The sequence below is a fragment of the Dendropsophus ebraccatus genome, chromosome 9, assembly GCF_027789765.1.
Source record: "Dendropsophus ebraccatus isolate aDenEbr1 chromosome 9, aDenEbr1.pat, whole genome shotgun sequence".
NCBI lineage: Eukaryota > Metazoa > Chordata > Amphibia > Anura > Hylidae > Dendropsophus > Dendropsophus ebraccatus.
Genome location: NC_091462.1, coordinates 25,969,586 through 25,987,736, shown reverse-complemented (window position 1 = coordinate 25,987,736; position 18,151 = coordinate 25,969,586). Strand labels below are relative to the sequence as shown.

Below are 18,151 nucleotides of genomic sequence, written 5' to 3'. Positions count from 1 at the left end.
GTGAACCATAGTGAAATTCTGGTGTTACCACAACATGACCTTTGTCGTGGTCACATGCACGGTGAAGTCTCAGGATTACCATTGATTCTCTTATGTAAAACAAGATTGCGGTGACTTGCGATTAAGACAAAAACAGAGTACCCTAGATCTTGTTCCCTATAGAGAAACCTTTTGATCTATGCAATAATTCCATCTAGACTACGTAGTCATAGCCTAGGGCTATATACTTATGCAAGTCCCCCTATAGGTTCGGCAATAGTCTATAGGCAAATGCACACGACCATAGAAGCCACGGCCAATGCATTTTCTTATAGACTACATAATGCATGATCCGTGATTGTTATCCGTGTGCCACCCACAGTGCCGTGAAGTGCAGAGGGGCATACGGTTGTGTAAAAGGGGCCCTATAGTCATCTGGATATGATTTCACGTTGGTCTTTATACATGTGTCAAAACCGTGCCGGGAAATTCTTAACCAGTTCACGTTGTATAGAATTGATTTGCATCTTTATCTAAAACTAACAAACTGATAGCAAGAGAAATTGGAAATCTTAATGGAAGTTGGAAGTCTTTATGACAACCCCTTTAAGACCTCCAGTTTCTCCCAGAATGTAGGGCTTTGCTACAGAGGCACATAAGTTCTATAGAATATTAGTGGCATCTGGACATTTGGAAATTGCTCTCGATTAGCCAAAACGGAGAGTTGTTCTACACGATTGGCTCTCATTTGGTGGACGCAAGGCAAACATGTAACACATGGATGGACATTCATATGAATGGTCATCATGTAATGCCTAGCTGGCCATGGCTTTTCCTAGCAAGACCAGCTGTTTCCAGAAATAAGACCTGAGGTGATCGGTTGATCGCCCTGATGAACGCCTTATGACATGGGTCATCTTACCAGTCATACGGGAGAACCTTTTGAAACAGTCAAGTTCACTTTTACCTATTATTCTAACCTCAAGTAATCAAAGCAGTTTTACATTACTAATTTGGCTTTTTTTTTATTGTTTCAGATATGGCAAGATTGTATCCACTAAGGCGATCCTGGATAAGACCACAAACAAATGTAAAGGTACGTCTCTCTATAGCGATCACACTTTATTACACTACTTTTATTCTTTTCGTAGAGTTGCAATGCTAAAAGAAAAACTTTCTAACAAGAGTTGCAACTTTAGGACAAGCTGTGTGCTTATAAAGCATAGAACGTAATGAAGCACTTGGAAATTTTACCACAGGCTGCAGACATTTGTCTACAGGCAATAGCAGGTGATATGAAATCATGAGGCCATTACAACATCGGTACGTTTGCGCTCAAAAAAGAGGCGACCAGCCAACCCACCTGCAAGAAAGAAAGCTTGAGCGTAATAAAACAATAACATGCTCTTCGCATACATTAGGCACAATAAACCAATGAAACTCGCATACTGATGTATTGAAATTTACACAATATTTTTTCCATAGGTTGAATTAAAGCCTAAAAAAATTCATCTTGAAATTAGAAATTCTTTAGCCTTCCTCTTCTGACAAATTGTCCGACAAAAAAACAATTTGGCTTTCTCTAAGTTACATCTGTTTTTGGAAAGCTGATTGAGCATTACGGCCACCATTACAGCTCCAGCAGGGACTAGAGTCTACGTGTTCCAGACTCATCAACGAAAAACCTGTCTAGTTTTGCAGTGATGCATCAGTCACTTTAGCCACCAGGCAGATTCACGGCTGAAGTTGCTGGAAGACAAGCCCTGTGGGTGCTGTAATGACCTCAGAATCAGCCAAATTTTTTGACAGAAGGGGGCTGAAACAGAGATTACTGGTTTGTCTAAATTATTTAAGATAGTCAATAGTGGTGTTCAAGTGTAGTTAACATGTTCTTCCACCCTCTATAGCAGAGGTCCCTAACTTTTTGGACCCTGCGTGACTTATCCAACTTGGAATGGTGGTCAGGAGCCACGATAAATAAAGTGGAGAAATTACTAAATTGCAAAAAGTTTAGTGCAATATTTGACATGTTGGTATTAAAGCTATACTGCTATATTGGCACTGTTCTTGGTTTAGGATATGTCTGCAATACTGTCACTATATATGTTGTACTGTAACCAGTGCATATGGCCACAACTGAGGGCATGTGGGATAGGCCACACAGTAGGGGGTCAAAGACCACATATGACTCAAGCCACCTCTGCTTTATAAACTCTGGATATTTTTACATCCTGTTGACAGGAGTTATGACCTCGGCCATGTCTCTGCTCGGGGGTCTTTGTCAGTAGTTCTGTCACCTTTGATGCAAAGAACAGTGCAGCTGTTCTTGTTTTCCACATAATGGTAACATTACCAGTATGGACCTTTTACCAGTGGGAACCATTCGGTGCTACCTGGATTATCCATGATGCACATATGCTTAAACAGTGTTTTTTGTTTAAGGCACTGTTCACATTAGAATTAGAAGTCTCTACCTTAGATTCATTCAAAAATATTAGACAAAATAGTGCGTCATGCTGCACTGCATTGTCCTGTTCCATGTCGGACACTAGGGATTGGGACGCTTTTTAAATATTCGCACTACAGTACTGACGCACTCCCACCGGAGTTCTAATGTGTCATGCAGAAACCCATTACATTTCTTAATTCTAATCTTTGAATATTGCGTTTAAATATCCCTTCAAGTGATGAAATATAGAAAACTTAGACCAAAAAAAATGTAATAGGTTAACCAGGCACACCAGATTAAATGCTTGAGTCTCCCATCGATGGAGTTTGTTGCTAGAGTTGAAAAATGCAAGACTCTTTGTATTTTACTACTCGCTCAGCACTATTGGACACCATGACATGAACACAACACCCCCCCCCCCTTTATAGTCAGTAGAGTCTGTTTAATACTATGGGATCCATCACCCTTATTGTTTACATGAATGGAGCCTAAGATATTTTTGGACAATTTTTTTCTTTCTTTTATTTCCTTTCCCTACAGATCCATCCTAGTTTTAGGATGTGTTTTGTGCAGGTATCATGTTGCTCAAACCAGTACGGTCCACTCCACTTAGCAACTGACAGACGGACACATCCGTAGTGCAGCCCGTGACCGCGGACCGCACTACGAATGTGCATCTGTAGTGCTCCGTACATTCACGCTTCATTAGCGTAGCGATCCATGCCGCAAAATGCGGTCCGCATTACAGCATGTCCTTTTTTTTTTTTGCGGCATGGAGCTCGGCCCTGTACACACGTACGGACGTGTGAACGGGGCCATTGAATAAGTTCTATGGACAGAACAACGGATGTGTGAATATAGTCTAAGTTTCTCCTATAGAAACCTGTTGGAGCATTCATCATGTGTAATTTATGTACTCCTGATTTGCTCAAGACGTCAGCCGTGATGTGAGGTAGTAATTTTGCTAACAGTAAGGAATTCGAAAAATAAATAAATAAATTAACCAATTAAGAAATTAGTCGTATAGAGATCCTGACCCTGTACGGCACAGGTGGAGAGCGCTTTGCTTGTTAGGAAGAGGCGTACTTTCTCTCCTTGTCACAGAAAACATTTAGCAGTATTAAAAAATTTGACAGGATTACACATTGTGCAAATTGGCTGAGCTAATGAGGAAGGGGTCAGTGTAAGCGCCATGTTATTACTCGCTCAGGATCTCCGGTGTTCTGGGGCTGTGTTCTTTATAAGACGAGGCAGAGGGGGGATCTCCTGTCCCCTAACAGAGGGCTCAGTGACAACCTCTCCCCTCCCAGACACTCATCACGTGAAGCCTACGTTAACCCGCTCACTTTAAGCAGATCTTGTCACCGTGACTTGGGTGGGAGGCAAAGACCTTACATACTACGCCGTCCTGTTCCTGGCTATTTGTGTCACTGGGGGGGAGGGGGGGTGACTGGGCAAAGGAAAGAATTCAGTCAGATGATTCTGATTTCACCATTCACCCATGAGTAAGCAGTAGAAGACCTTCTTGGGTCACTGCGGATTTCTGACTGAGTTTAGTGAGAGTCAAATATAAAAACTTTATCTAGTTTGACTACAGTTATCCTCGGTATATCATATAGGTCTAGGAAGCTGAGATATAGAGAGCTGTTTGACAGCATCCTCACACTGCCCAGTGCCAGTTTGTAACATTACTAAGGCTCCGCTTAAACCTATATCACTGTTTTAGTATTATTCTGGTGCAGTAACAAATACCAGATGGACCCTATAAACGAACATCATGTCACCGGTTCACCATCTTTTTTTGTTCTTCTGTGGATATGACATAGAAGACAAATGGGAATGGTGTAAACCAGTCGCCCCAAATATTTTTGGCATCTTAGTTCTTCTTGGGGAACTTTCATTTTGAAAATCATTTGTGATCCCTGCCATCCATTTTTGTCAAAGGAAGCTACGGCTAAAGCTGCTCAAACTCCCTACTTCTTAGAGACCAATGGGAGTCGAGAGTTGCAGTATTTCACTATAGAGCATAGTTGTTAGGGATAAGAAAGTCCGGTGAGATTTCATGCTGCTTGCTCGAGCAGTGTAAATCTCTTGAAAAACTCTATTTAGCTGGCAGGTGCAGCTACGCCTAATGTGGTTGTAACCTCCACCAATCATAATGGTGTAAGTTTTAGTATCTAACAGAAAAATAAGACGACTATGTGCCCTAAGTCCACAGGCCATAAGGCTTGAAGAGTCTGGATGACCCAGTCATCAGGATGAGTAACCTTTCAGAATGGGGCATCTGTATGGTGTTCTACCAAATCAAAACATATGAGCCCAGTTTTCCTGTAAGAGTGCCTTCACACATAACGACTCGCAACGGAAATCTCGCTGCGAGTTTTGCAGTGAGATCTGCTACAAGCTAAGGTCCCGGCATATTCCTGTGACTACATACTGTCCGCTGCGAGTATTTAATGCAGCCACCCCCTTAACCCCATAATCGGCTCCTACGCTGTCAGTATACATTACCTGTCTGCTTGCTACACGGGGTCGTGGCTTCCTTCTCTGCCGCCCAGCCAGTCAGTGTGTTGCCCAGCCGCAGCCACTGATTGGCTGGGCGGCAGAGCAGGAAGCCGGGAGCCCGTGCAGCAAGGAGACAGGTAATGTATATAGACAGCGCGGGAGACAAACGACCGCTGCAAATATGTAGTCACAGGGACATGCCAGGACCTTGGCTCGTAGCGGATCTCGCTGCAAAACTCGCAGCGAGATTTCCATTGCGAGTCGTTACGTGTAAAGGCACCCTTACAGGAAAACTGGGCTCACATGTTTTGCTTTGGTAGAACATCATACAGATGCCCCATTCTGAAAGGTAATTCATCTTGGTGACTGGTTCATCCAGACTCTTCAAGCCTAGTCATTACCTGTGAAGGCACCCTTAAAGGTAGTGTGCAAAGAGCTTTATTCTGCCCAAACCACAAGCAGCATGGATTCAACTTTTCGGAAAAAAACATAGTTTCAAATGGGACCATTGCAGAGTAATGGTACCATTATACCAGTTGGCTCAATGTTCATTTAGTTGACAGATATCTGTCCTGATCCCACCGTACACATGGATATTTGGCTTGGCCAAAAGTTCACATTTTATGAACATGAAGGGGCGGTAAACCTCAGCCAGGCAGCTCTAATCTTCCTGAAAACAGATGTTGAAACCCAACATGTCTGACCTTTTTTTTCTTTCCCAACATCCATCGGGGAAAGGGTCAGAAGACCCCCTATGCACATTAGAGAGTCAGGTAGTCCTGCCAATATTGGCAGTGTTGTCTGACTTTACACCAAGGTGTTTAAACATAGTTGTCAATAACGAGGAAGCCCTTTAAGGCATGGTGTGCAGTTGGGATCAGAGGTAAGCCGACGAACCCATTTACAGAACTAGTTCAGCATATTTAGGCATTTTACAAGTGTGAGAATTGTAAAGGGGTCAGCCCCAGGGACGATTCTTTTCAAAATTTTATATATATATATATATATATATATATATATATATATATATATATATATATATATATATATATATATATAAATTTATTTATTACTTGGCTCCCATAAAACATGACCTTCCTGAAACTAATGGGGTCTTAAACTTTACTGTGTTCCTTTAGAACCAACAAAGAGGATATATAGAGGGCTTTAGGAAACCTCCACAAATTTGAACAACTTCAAGGACCAACACATACTCAAATATAGTTGATTTTTTTTTTTCTCTCTCCTGTATGAAGAAACTTGTAGGGAGCGGACAGCTGAGGCAGAAGATTTACTCTTCCCTCCGCAGTAAATTTTCCTTTTAATTAGAATCCTCCTCAGCTCCGAGATGTATTGCAGCATGTCCATTTTCTGAGAGGAATGTTAACTATTAAGCTGCAGCTCTATCCAGCCGTATAGACTTGGCTGCTGTCCTTGGAAATGACAAGTAATTGGCACTATGGCTTTAATTGACCATGTCAGCACCAATCCTGCAATTATTCCTGACAGTGCCTCCGCGGTGGCTTATCTTGGTCACATACATAGCCGCTCATTATGGTTGTTAGCGCTCCTATTTAGGACTGTTGTGCTCCCTCCCGTTATTTAGTGTTTTAACTGTTTGCATGGTCATTATGTGACAGTCGTTATGTATAATAATGATTGTCCAGATACTTAGTAGGAGCAAGAGAATGACTACCATGGTCCCCATCCACCGCCACCCATGCCAGCCATATCTTTAGCCATGCGGAAGTGGCCATCCCCATTAGACAGATATAGGTTGATGGTTGAGCACCCGTTAAATAAATGATCTTCGGGTCGACCATAGTTTTGCACATACAACCATATAGATTTAAAGGTGCCCATACGATCGTATGTCCTCCCTATACACATGAATGTTTGACACAGCCGAAACTATAGATAATGGTAAGCCACAACCAGACTGCTCCGGCACCATCTTGTCTCTCAGAACAAAGGGGCCAGGCTGTAAAATTTATCACGCCCACCGACACCCATCATTGACAACTGTTGGTCAGACCTTTATCCGACAGCGCTCTCTTCTGTTCTGCTTATATGTATGAATACTTGTACAAGCGTTCATGCGTACTGAATGGAGAGAGGAGAAGTAAGCCACCGCCATACTCTTGGTAGTGGCTTGTCTCCCTTAGAACAAAAGAATCAGGCGGTATCTATCTATCTCTCCAAACATAATCTGTCGGAGTAGAGTCGGGATTCCCCCATACACTTTGGTTTAAAAAAAAAAAAAAAAAGTCAGATAATATGTACGTGTAATAGGGCCCTTAGAGTTTTACATGATTGTGCTGTTTCTGGGTTGTTCCTCCTGGGAATGTGTGAATACATTGACAGCTGGGTGTTACCCTATTCATAGATTATGGGGCGTGTCCATACACAGTCTGTTATTATCTGATTGGACAGTGTCAGACTGTGACTTCCATATCCAAGGGGGAATGGTAACACCCAGTTATCAATTTATTCATTAATTTCCAGCAGGAATAACAGAGAAACAGAACAATACCGAGAGCTTAGAACTGCTACAGGTTTGTTTTTATACGGAATACAAGTATTTACTTAATAAAGTCCTGCAGTCCCTAACAACAGACGACAGATCATAACCCACTTCAATGAATCTGGTTATTATGGTCATTGATCCCTTTCCTGAACTACTAAGAATCCCTTTGTGTAAATTCTAATTTGACTTTGAAATCACGTTCACAGTTTGCACCCTCGGCATGCACCAGGGTAACATACTGGCCATGGTTCACTCAGTATGGCAGATTTGGAAGCGACTGATCTCGTATATTCCTCAAAGGACACATTTATTTTTCAGATTCCATAGCTGACTAGTATTAATTTATTCCACCTCGGCTCGCAGTCAGCCAGTAGAATTGTGATGCATCGAGCATCTGTGTGCACAGGCGTCTTCCTTTGATAGGTGTATAAATTGTCATGTTTATGATCCGCAGGTTATGGATTTGTAGACTTTGACAGCCCGGCAGCTGCTCAGAAAGCGGTCTCTGCTCTGAAGGCAACTGGAGTCCAAGCACAGATGGCAAAGGTACCTTTCAATAAGTGTCGAGATCTTTTCCTGCTGGAGAGGTGTCAAGGGATGAAGTTGCTTCTGTTTTCTTTGTAAACATGTCTCTTTCCTTGTGTTTTGTTCCCTGTTGGCCTTTCTTAAATGATGATAATGAGGGGCCCAGGTTCCTGGAGTTAAGGCTCTGTCGTTCTTCTTACTGTCTTCAGATTTGCATCCTTTGAGAAATAGATGTATGACGCAAATGAATAGAACATAAGAGGAAAGCCAGCCAAACCTACAAATTTTGGTGGCACCCGCCAACCATCTTTTGTGTGTAGGCATGGGATAACTCTTTCCCGACAGAGGGTTTTGGAGGAAATAAGGATCCGGGCATGTTTAATTTTAATGCCCAATCTTTTCATTGTCAAAAGAAGAGGTTTCCATCAACCTCTCGCTCCTCTCTACCCAATGAGACCATGAGCATCCTCACCCAACACACTTAAGCATTTATATGGAGAGGAGTAATTGTTGGCAAAATTTAGTTTTTGTCCAGCAACTATATGGCCCCTGTAAAGTTTTTGCATTTGTTCAACCAGTCTACCCTCTGTTGTCATCTTCAACATGGATAAGGGATAAGTGTGAGATTGCAGAGGGTCCAGTCTCCAGAATGGGGTCTGACTCTTTCGAATGAGGCAGCGGGTTAAGCTAAATACAACATTTGGCAACAGCGGTGATGCATATGCTAAGCCCCTTAGTGCTTGGACCCCCAGTAATCTTACACTCATCCCCCTTGTCGATAGGGGATAGGTTAATTTAATTACAAATTGGTCTACACACCTCCATTGCCATCCATATCTATATACCAATAACATGCTGTAATCCATGTACTGGATTTATCTTGATCACCTGTGGTTTGTTGGAAACCTACCACACTTAAAATGGCCTGACTGATGCATGCTGTAAGGGCTTATAGCAGTTAGTTTTCAAATAGCTAGCGAGCCACAGACTGGGACTCCCATATTTCTTGTCTAAGATGGTTGTATGCCCCAGTGTTGACCTGCTGTAACACAGCACACACTGGATGCTTCATGCACGTACATTTAATGGGCCAATTATTTCCCATTAAATTCCCAGTAAATGCTTGTTCATCAGCTGATCACACAGATCATGCAATGCTATTTGATCATTGTTTGTCTTCAACACATTGACGTCCACGATGAAGTAAATGACCACACATATGATCCAACTATCGTTCATTGCCAATGATTATTCCAGTCTCTGTGTGTATAAGGACCTAAAGTCCTTAGCATGACATGGGATCTGGGCTCTCCACTAGGAGACCTGCTCTCCGATACGTCCTTTTTTGATCCAAGGAACAATTGGCTCTTAACGCAAGGAAAAGTGGAACATTGACTTATATTTCCCAATGAAATCCTTTGTGCTGAGATCTACTTTCCCTTAGATCTGTTTAATCCACAAGAGAACTGGGTCTCCTTGATATAACATGAACTTTATTTGTTGAGTTCATTCTTGGCTTATAAGTCTTGTAGACCCAGGCCTCTTGCCAGTAGAGATATCAAAGTATTATGTCGAAATCTGAAGATGGTTAGTGATTGCCCAATCATGTGACTTCTGCATTTCACCTTGGATTAAAGCCAACTATGTACTCAGATAACCCTGACCCTTACTGGCTATGATAATACTGTGCTGCACCTATTAAAGGGGTGTCTTGGAGTTAAAGAAATTAACACAACAGTAGAAAATTTGATATAATATGTACATGTTATAGAGCAGGAGGAGCAGAGCAGATTGGTATATTGTTCTGTAGGAAAGATTCACTAGGACTTATCATTTATTAATCTAAAACTTTTTTGAGCTTTGAAGTCCAATGGGCGGTCCTAATCACTGGCAGGCAGCCCTTTTTGTATGTACCGTATTTTCTGGCATATAAGGCGACTGGGCGTATAAGCTCTCCCAAGCAGCCGAGCGTCTCATCGGAAGAGCTCGGGAACACTCAGTTGCTGGGAGAGCTTGGGAAGAATTACAGAGGCTCCGGGTAGCCGAGCGTCTCTGTGCTCCTCCGATGAGACGCTCGGCTACTCGGGAGAGCTTCAGGGATCCCCGGCGCCGGGAACTGGCCAGGAGACTCAGGGAGGCCGGGAACAGGCCCCAGGTGAGTTAACTGTTTGTTTGTTTGTTTTTATAGTGGTCTCCCCATACGGTGGGGATAGGGCCATTTTTAAGCTCCCCCCACCGTATGGGCCGATCATTGAAGGCGTATAAGACGACCCCCGACTCCTAAGAATTTTCGGGGTAAAAAAGGCATCTTATACGCAGGAAAATACAGTAAATTAATCCAGGGAAGGCTATTTCTGATTAGGACAGCCCACTGGACACTAAACGAGCAGCTATTGAGATTAATTAATTCCTAGTTATATTAAATCTTTTCCTACAAAACTATATATCAGCCTGCTCACCTGCTTCTGCTCTATAACATGTTGCCCAAAGACTTGACTGCTTTTTCGTTGTCAGTTCCCCTTTAAGAACTAACACATTCTGTTAAATTTAACATATTCTAAAATTTTATATAGGGATATAATAGGGAGGAAAAGGCTCTAACCTATTGCTCCACTCACACAATGGCTTATATTGATTGTAGCCAACATGGTCTACGTGCAGCCTCAATGAGCAAAGCCATTTATAGACCCGTACATCATTGTAATTTTTATTTTCAGGGGGGAAAAAAGTCCAAGACTACACAACCACCCTACTCCGTGTTTTTTTTTTTGTTTTGTTTTTTTTTAGCTTTTTATTTCACTCCGTTACTTTTTATCTGAAGTCAATGTCATATGCGTCTGTTGGTGCGCAAAGTGTTAAGCCTCTAACACAAGCGGCATTTCTGGAGATCAGCCAAGACTGCAGAAAAGAGAACCATATGGAAGTCACCGGGAGTGGAGGCCAAGACAGACTTAAATACATGAACCTTACAGATGTGAATTTTCAGCTCGACATTGTGCAGTTTACACCCACCATCTGGGTGTTATAAATCAGGGTTTGTAGTACTGGACACCGGCCTGACTTGTTACAGGGATGTCTTGTGAGATACGGATACCCAGTCATCCATCTGTAAGGCAGGATCCAGCCAGCCAAGGCCTATAGTCGCTCTGTATAACGCTCTATAAGAAGTTGCTGATTTGTGCATCTCTTTACAAAAGTATCTGTAATACATAAAGCTAGTAGGCAACATAATAAAAGGGATTATCCAGTGCTACAAAAACATGGCCACTTTTGCCCCACTCTTGTCTCCAGTTAAGGTGCGGTTTGCAATTAAGCTCCATTTACTTCAATGGAACAGAGTTTCAAACCCCACCAAATCTGGAGACTAGAGTGGGGCAAAAGTGGCCATGTTTTTGTAGCACTGGATAACCCCTTTAAAAGGGCCTGCTGGCCATTAGAGATGAGCGAACCTCAAGCACGCTCCGGTTCATCCAAGCGTTTGATTATCGGTGGCTGAAGAAGTTGGATGCAGCTCTAGGGAATCCTAGAAAACATGGATACAACCATAGGCCATAGGCTGTATTCATGTTTTCCGGGACTCCCTAGGGTGGCATCCAACGTCTTCAACACACGCTCAGAATCAGATGAACCAGAGCGTGCACCAGGTTCACTCATCTCTCCTGGCCATTTATAGAAGCCATAGCTATTTTCCTGGACGAGTCTCTGAAAACATGCAGCATTGGCTCAATGGAGAAAAGCTGCTGCCAGATACTTTGGCAACTTATATTCTGGCAAACCGAAGGATCAGACATTGACATTCTGTCTGATTCTTTCAGATTTCCTCTGACACCTGCATTTAAGGAGAGCCAAGAGGACCCCTATACAGTTGACTGGTGATATTGGATCCGATGGACATGGATCTAATGTGTATAGGCAGCTTTCATGCTGATATAGTAGCTGTACAATTCAGGGGGCCAAAAATCTTTATTCAGTCCCTATGAATGAAGGCCATTTTTGGATATAGAGTAATGTTTCCTCCCTTGTATATCTTCAGTGTAAGATTATGCACACGTCACCGTTTCCTGTATGAAGGCACTGGGGCGATTATAGGATATGCAGTCACTTCCCTCTTCTTAAGTAATAATTTTGCAACAGAAGGGGAAAAAATTACAGGGAATTCTGACTTTATAAGAAACTTTATTAGGCTCCTCGCAGTATATAACCTAGTTCTGATTACCGGTGGCTGAAGAAGTTGGGTGCAGCCCTAGGGAGTCCTGGAAAACATGCATATACCCTGTGGCCTATGACTGTATCCGTGTTTTCCCAGACCCCCTAGGGCTGCATCCAACTTCTTCAGCAAGCGATATGCAAATGCTGAACGGTTGGACTTGAGCATGCTGCAGTGTAAAGCATGGGTAGTAGACTATCATTTATCTGGAGTCTCCAGCAGCCCAAAGTTTGTAGTGATGCTGGGATATGTGTCCGAAACCTGACCGGTCTTTCATGCAGTGAATACTTTGCTTTAATAATCCATACTGTAGAGGGATACCAGCCCATTTTTTGTGGCATGAACAAGGGTATTAGACTGGCCATCGATACATATCCTAAATTTATAGCCACATATGTGGGACATAATGAATGTTTCTAGTGTTGAAGAAAACAATGGTATACAATGGTACCAACTGTGAGATGTTTGAGCATGGGCTGGACCCAGTGTTGGACTGGCCCACCAGAGCACCAGAGAATCCTCCGGTGGGCCCCCAGCTTTAGATCCTGCACAAACAATGACTGACATGTTGTTTCTCACTGGTTCTGCATTGGTGGGCACCCAGGATAATTTCCTCTGGTGGGCCCCAGATACCCCAGTCCGACACTGGCCAGACCTACCAACCATTGGTGCAGGTGATACATCTGCCCGTTTATGGCCGCCCTTAGATCTCCAGCTTTAGTGGAATTCAGTAGTACTTGTAGGCTGCCGGTACTTGCCGTCACTCAGCAGATGCACACGTACAGAGCTGCTTCTCATTATATTCAGCCTATGTTGCTTCAAAGAAGCAGCTTCAAAGTAATTGTCTGATAAACAGCAGAAAAGAAGAAAAAAAAAACTTCTCTCTGCATCACCTTTCAAGTACAAAAGTACTATTATTCCACAACTACAAATGAGTCTGTTATAGAACAATTTGTCAGAGATCACAACGAGACTGAATCCGCCGCGATACCTCTGCAAGAAATGTCCGACCATTAGAATAGCTAATGCCACTGCTAATGTTCTGTAAGGGTTATGTTATTTTTATGTGCATTTGCACACACAGTCCTCTCCAAAATCTGCATTAAAAATGTCAGAAATTTACATTTCATGCATGTGAAATCTGCGTACCTTCACACACGTATAGTTGGAAATTTTCACAACCTCAGTTTTATCGCGGCTTCATAGATAAATGTCACCATGTTAGTCTGTAAATGTTATTTTTATAGTTTGTTCCCTCAGGGGTGGGACTATAGTTAGTGAGGAAGGTGCAGCCACGCCCAGGCCTCCCCTCAGAGGTCCATAGTAGTCTCCTTTGTATTATCATCCTTTTAGGCTATGGGGCCATTGGCCCTGAACTGTCAGTTTATTGAAGAGAGATTTAAAGGGGAACCATCAGCAGGTTAGCAGCAGTGCTCCTAAGGGTACTCCGGAGCGGAGTTTCCCCCGACTAACATAAGACCGGCGCCGAGGAGGAAGGTAAGACACATACCTTCCTCCAGAGCATCCCAGGCACTATAGGGGGCTATCAGCAGGGCAGACCAATGTTCCCCTTTAAATTGTTCCGATTATAGTAAAATCAACATGTCCCATATTGTGAAAAAAACAAGCCCCAGTGGTGTGGTCTACCTCAACTTTTCTATCTGCATCTAAATGGAAACCAAAACCTCTTTTTTTTTGTCTGTAAAAATAGTGGTGGGCCCATGAACAAGTCACACACTTTCAGGCATGTTGCAAAATCACCTTCAACATTATGACCCACTTTACTTTTATTAAAATGTTCTATCTTTTTATCCCAATATCAGATTTTTTTATTTTTATTATTATAATTAAAAAAGTTCAGATTGTGTAAAATATTTTTGCTGCCATTGGCCGTTCCGTCCTGATAACCGTTGGTCGATAAACATTTCGTTCAGACACAACATAACAGCTGTCTGATTTGGCCGGAGGAACAACTTCACAGCAGGAACGTGGCTGAGTTCTTTATTACGAAATCCGATTGTTCTTCCAGAATAGTGCACTGTACTTGGTGGGAATGTGAAAACAACTGGCAACTGTTAAGCATAAGATAGCTGTTGGCTGACCGGTCATTCTTCCTGACTCTTCCATTAACCTACATGTCCCAGTCGGCTGAGTGTCTGTTTATTTCATTAAGGACAGGAGACAAATCGCCGACATTCGATCTTCTGTCGTGTAAGAAAATTCTGCCATGGTTGACTTACCCGAACAGCATTCACTTGCGACAAATTTATTGCACAGTTTTTGCAATTATTCCATTGGACTTGATGAGAGGGACTGATTTTTATTTGAAGAAATTTCTACCACAAGGGTGGTATGCTCACATTCACGTCTATAGATGCAGTTTTGTAACCCAGTAGCGCAAATGGATTTATGGGAATCTCTCAGCCGCAGTGCATATTCCAAACTGCTGACACTGTGAGATAATTGGTTGGTCAAAGAGACACATGGTAGCTTTCATATATGTCTGTGCGTCTATAATGTAGAAACATGCTTTTATTCTCTGGTCCCAAGTGTCCAGGAGGAGTTTCCAAGTCCCTAAAGTGCCAAGGTCTGAGATGCCTTCTAAATTCCCCTCCCTTCTCTGTCCCAGCTGAAAGCTATGCCATAAAAAAGCTGGGAGGGGGAGCAAGAAGGAATTCCAGCCAACAGCACTTCAGGATCTTGGGAACGCCTCTTTGACTCTTTGCACTGGAGAATTTATCTACATTCTGGATGGATTCTCCATTTATGATCCATTCCTGGCTTGGCTTCAAAAACTGTATCTAAATAAATAAATGTGAACACACATCCATAGGGTGTGGTCTCACGCTCAGGTTCTTAGATGCAATTTTTTAATCCAAAGCCAAGAACCGGTTTACAAAAATTCTATTCCTGCCTTTGACTTCAAAAATTGCATAGAAAAAACTGAACATGATCGTCCACCCTAGGCTGGAAATCTCAGTTTATGTGGCATTTTTTAAAGCCATTTGTAAATTTAGACCAGAAGGAGGTTCTAATAGGAAATTCTTCTTATTCTCCCCTTTCTTTTCTGGCTTTGGCTCAAAAAACTGCATGAAAAACTCTACAGCTAAGCTACATGGGGCAGTAAAATTTTATTGTGAATTTGTTGCAGGTGCCATTTCTACAAGGCAAGGCTCACGATGAGACTTACTGCTTGCTCTAATCCCGGTCACATGGTATTAAGTTTTTGTGTGAACTTATTGAATCAATTATTTGGTTTGAACAATTGCGCAATGTAAATATTTTGCTATTTGGCAGCATAGAGATATGGATACATAGCGGAGTCTCCTACGCTGGTGGAGTAATACTTTCTCGTATGTAGAATATCGCTGGCACATAAATTAGAAGCAGACCCGCTTGGAGGGATAGCATATTTTCTCCATGAGAGCAGCAGACATGTCTCTAATCTGTTCTGTGTTTTCCCAGAGATTGTCCGCTCTGGGAGCAGGGCGGTCACATGACAGTCAGTAGTGATCTGTTGCTGGTGACCCTACCCCTAAGCGAGAGGAAGGAGAGATTTTGCAGTTGTGCCAAGTTGCCCTTTTTTTGTTTTTTGTTCCTCTCTTATTTTGTAGGAACCGTTCCACACGCACAGGGAGGTTTTGTTAATTTCTTTCAGATGACTGAGGATTTTTTTTTTCGTATTTTTTTTTTCGTATCCATTAAAACATGTTTGTTCCTCCTGAGTCTGAATAGCTGTTCTAAGTCTGGGAATTTTTTGTTCTCCTAATATATTTGTTAGTTTTCTGAACTGATGACCTTTATTGTGTGTATCCTGCATCTCTCAGAATGCTTAGCTCACAGATGGCTGTATGTAAAGAACTCCTGTTAGAAGTTGTTTGTTGGGATTGTCCGTCCCAAGCAAAAATGTTATCATTGACTAATAGGGAAATACAAAGAGTCCTACTCACCTTTCCCTGATCCTACCTTAGCTGCTATTCTGTTATGGTTCCTGTGGCACAATGACTCCATAAGCACCCAGTCACTGGCCAAGATGGGTCACCACTGCAGCCAGGATTTGCTAAACTATGGTGTCAACATGTCGGAGGAAGCAGCAGTGAGCGATGGGGACTGTGAGAATCTTGACTGTGGGAAAATCAGGATAGGTGAGTATGACGTTTGTTTTATTATGTTACCAGTTGTAAAAAATTTTTCATAGGTTTGGACAACTCAGTCTTAATTGGGCAATTATTGGCCCAATTTTTGCCCGCCATATAAGACCTGGCCGTCAGCTAGCAAACTAGTAAATGCTTGAATGTCAGTCATATAATCACATCTTTAGTGCGGGAATAAAAGTCATCATTTGTCAGCAGCTCATCTCCACATGTAAATGTGGGATGTTCTACCAATGGGAAGTTAAAGGAGAAATCCGGCGAAAATTTTTATTATAAAATGTTGATGTCACGACCCGACTCCCAGAGCTGTGCGGTCTGTGGCTGCTGGAGAGGATGATGGCAGGGGGACACTGAGGGACACAGGGCACTGGAGGGACACTGAGCATCTCTCTGCCACCATCCTCTCCAGCAGCCACAGCCCGCACAGCTCTGGGAGTCGGGTCGTGACATCACCATGTTATCCAGGAAGTGACATCACCATGTTATCCAGGAAGTGAAGTCTTGATGCAGTAGTAAGTGCAGGGAAAAAAGCACTTTATAAGCATTTTCCATAATAAGTGTATATTGGGGATTTGTATAACTTTTGGAAGGCAATACAATACTTTCATAAAAATTTTTGCCGGACTTCTCCTCCCTGTCAGGGAAGTAGGGAAGTATGAGAGGAGTTCCACTTTTTGAAAGATCTCAACAATAAATACATTAGAACATGCGCAAAACTACAATATCAGCCATTGCATTTTTATGGGAAGCAGGAGCTTAGCTTTGACATACAAATTTTTTTTTTTTCAAGATGATTTTCTAAATAGTATTCTGAGCAAGTAGCTTGCAAATATTTACTGCCCCCTGCTGGTAAGACATTTTGGTCATCTGTAAACAGTACGGCCATACACTATGTCTTAGGTTTAGGAACATGGACGGGACTACACTTAGCATAAGAAGGTTTACTAAGGCATGATGGGAATTGTAGTTTTGCAACAGCTGGAGGGCCATAGATTCCCCATCCCTGCTTTGCGTTTTACTTAATGAATTTTTTTTATCTTTTTTTTTTTTTTTCCTCCTATGAAGGGTGTGGTCAGGATGTTGTAGTAATGGAGTTTGTGTGAGAGCAATGAGTCAGGCGCTTTAAATCCTCGCATGTTTTCCTGAGGTGAGACTCCCTGAGCCTGTCGTGTTTTTGTGGCTCGACTCCCACACTGGCAGGGGTTCAAAGCCAGTTCTTTGAAATGCCTCCTCACAAAGTTTAACACTTTAAAAGTTCAAAGTGAAGGAGGGAGCGGACGCTCTTGAAACCAAATATGCACCGAGTTGAATCACTTTTTATTTCTTTTCCTGCATTCACTGCTACTTCTGTAGAAGACCGCCAAACTCCCCCCCCCCTCCGATGTACTCCCGCGTAACTGTCTGTTCTCACTTACTGGAGCTACAAGAAGTTTCCATCATCTTATCCTAACTAACAGCCATTATTATTATTATTTACAAGACTTATTGCTATTCGTTGCTTTAGCTTTGATTGGTGTATATATATAATATATAATATATGCTTATATATTTATATATATATAATATAATATATACTTATATATTTATATATATAATATATATATATATATATATATATATATATATATATATATATATAATATTTTTTATATATATATATATATATATATATATATATATATATATATCCGATAACCGCCGGTGCCACAGGAAAGTAGCCATACCTGCGAGTATCCTTTACAGATGCTGGACCTATCATAGTCTAGTGCAGGTTGGTGAATCTTCAGCCCCTCCAGCTGTTGCAA

At 42.1% G+C, this 18,151-nt stretch overlaps 1 protein-coding gene across 8 annotated transcripts in view; it reads left to right on the top strand.

Annotated features, from left to right (window-relative positions):
• Positions 1–18,151, top strand: part of RBMS1 (RNA binding motif single stranded interacting protein 1) — a 294,933-nt gene that overhangs the window by 234,046 nt on the left and 42,736 nt on the right. For all 8 annotated transcript variants that reach the window (XM_069982799.1, XM_069982796.1, XM_069982793.1 and 5 more), the window contains exons 3-4: positions 1,017–1,075; positions 7,915–8,006. In XM_069982799.1, coding sequence (XP_069838900.1) covers positions 1,017–1,075; positions 7,915–8,006 — 151 coding nt within the window. The remainder of the gene's footprint in view (positions 1–1,016; positions 1,076–7,914; positions 8,007–18,151) is intronic.